The 2,090-nt window shown below is 42.2% G+C and overlaps 1 protein-coding gene across 1 annotated transcript; it reads left to right on the plus strand.

Annotated features, from left to right (window-relative positions):
* Nucleotides 1–273: 273 nt before the first annotated feature.
* LOC104597248 (protein EARLY RESPONSIVE TO DEHYDRATION 15-like) lies at nt 274–1,206 on the plus strand. Its single transcript, XM_010258704.3, has 2 exons — nt 274–678; nt 767–1,206. Exons 1-2 carry the CDS (start codon nt 417–419, stop codon nt 928–930), a joined length of 426 nt encoding a protein of 141 aa, XP_010257006.1. The 5' UTR covers nt 274–416; the 3' UTR covers nt 931–1,206.
* Nucleotides 1,207–2,090: the final 884 nt, after the last annotated feature.

Here is a 2,090-nt window from a genome sequence, read left to right on the forward strand (position 1 = left end):
CACTTGATTCTAGAATAGGCGGGTGAGGACGAATACCGCGTGCTCTCCCAACGGTAATGACTTTGGATGAGAGAGAGATGTGGGCACAGGAAAGAGGAAAAAAAAAACCAGGTGCCCTGTCGAATCTACTACTACAAAATCAGTAGTAGATTCGGAACATTCTCAACAGTGCCCCTGCCCTTATCGATAATTTACAATGTATTTGTTGCTATAGATCAGCTATTTCACAAAACCCCGAGGGTTTTTGTTTATTCTTCTCACCTTATAAGGAATTGGTCTATTCGTTCACTGACGCTGTTCTAAACTTTTCCAGCCCCCTTCATCTTCAATCCTCTTATCCTTTTGTTGCTAAATAAAGGTAGAAGAGATCATCGGGTTTTGCTTTTCAATCGGCGACGGCTGTTTTCTGAGCGGTAATGGACGTAATGTCGCGGCGAACCACATCTTCCTTGAATCCAAACGCTCCATTGTTCGTTCCATGGGCTTATCGGACGGTGGAAGATTTTTCCGACCAATGGTGGGAACTGGTCCAGACTTCTCCTTGGTTTCGCGATTACTGGCTCCAGGAGTGCTTCCAAGAACCTTCCCAAAACGGCGACCTTGATTGTCCCCATTACGACGGCGATGAGCCTTTCCTCCCCGAAATCGATTTTCTCTTCGATGGCTACGGCGGCCAGCGTAAGTATTATTATACTCCCGAAAGAAATCGATCGATCGATTTCTTTTTCTAATAATTTTTAGATATCTGATTTGAGCTCACTTGCAGAGGAGGATGAACAAGAGAAGAACTATTACAGGGATCTTGTTTCGTTGGGAGCCTTGAAGTGGCGTAGGCCTCGAGGATCCTCAGATATTCCCAAGTACTCAGAGAAAGCCCCTAAGATTGTGAATGTGAAGGTCAACCCTCGCCCAATTCAACAGCCGAGGTAGAGAGAGAGTCGGTTTCCGGCATGGTTTGTTTGTCGGAACGAGAGAGGGGCAGGCAACAGACTTATGAAATCAAGTGTAGTTACGTTGTTGTTTTTGTTCATCCGTCTCCTTTTTTCTTCTTCTTTCTGTAAAGAGAAGTTGCTTACTTTTAGTTTTCAGAGTTTCTTTGTTCTTCGTTGTCGTTTGTAGTTTCTTGTAAATTTACCAAAAAACAAAAAAACATTTTCCGCTTATGAGAAGAGAGAATTGTCTGGTCGCTCTTCTTACTTTGATTCATGATGTTCCGTACCACCGTGATTGTTTGTTGTATATAGACATTGTGTAGTTTAGTTTTTTCCACACATGAGCAGCAGAAGCAGAACCGAATGGAGAATGGTACTGGGTTGTGCTTTCTTTGGGCCTGTTGGTGTTGGCGTGTTTTAAGTGGGGCCCCTCGGTATGGTTTCGACGGATGGATTGAAGAAAATCTTGAAATCGGACATACCTGTGGAAGATTTCAATCCAATGGTGTAAGGAAGATGGCCTACACAATTCTAATTCTATTTCTAATCTCATCAGCCACTTAAAATTTTTTTTTTTTGTCAGCCAAAAAAAAAAAACAATACACTAAAGCTGTATTTTGGTTTGAAGGAAAAAGTAGGGAAAGGAAGGAAAGAACTTGTATAAGTTTCCCTACCTTTCCCTTCCTTCAAACCAAACATAACCTAAATTAACAGATGAAATGTCTATGCCCTCCATACAAACTTTGTAAGCTAAAATATGAGCCAAGTTATTACTATCCCTATTTATGTAGTTTACTTGGAGGTGGGTTTGGCCGTTTGGGGCTTGGGCTGGTAGCCTGGTACCAGTGTTATATTTTTTCTTGCAACATCGTTACTGGGCCTATGCTGGTTCGGCCCAGAGACGACCGCAGACTAGGACAGGCCTAGCCTATCTCGGTATCTCCGGATTTGAAAAGCTCAAACGTGTACGAGGTTTCTCTAGTTTTTTTTTTTTTCAAACCAAACACAGCCTAATGGAGGCTGCTTAGGGCGAATTGACTGTATTAAGTAGGTGTGTATTTTAAATTAGTGGAACCAACAACCAAGTCATCTCAATCCTGATCCTTCTCGATATTGTGAGATGAATTTCACATCCTTCTTTACTGCAAAAGCCGAACA

The sequence above is a fragment of the Nelumbo nucifera genome, chromosome 2 (assembly GCF_055504915.1).
Source record: "Nelumbo nucifera cultivar China Antique chromosome 2, China Antique-T2T, whole genome shotgun sequence".
Taxonomy (NCBI): Eukaryota; Viridiplantae; Streptophyta; class Magnoliopsida; order Proteales; family Nelumbonaceae; genus Nelumbo; species Nelumbo nucifera.

Bases quoted from the DNA above. Each gene is read 5' to 3' on its own strand.
- LOC104597248 (XM_010258704.3), top strand. From the start codon at position 417: ATGGACGTAATGTCGCGGCGAACCACATCTTCCTTGAATCCAAACGCT. The intron at 679-766 runs GTAAGTATTATT...GCTCACTTGCAG, and splicing joins CGATGGCTACGGCGGCCAGC to AGGAGGATGAACAAGAGAAG.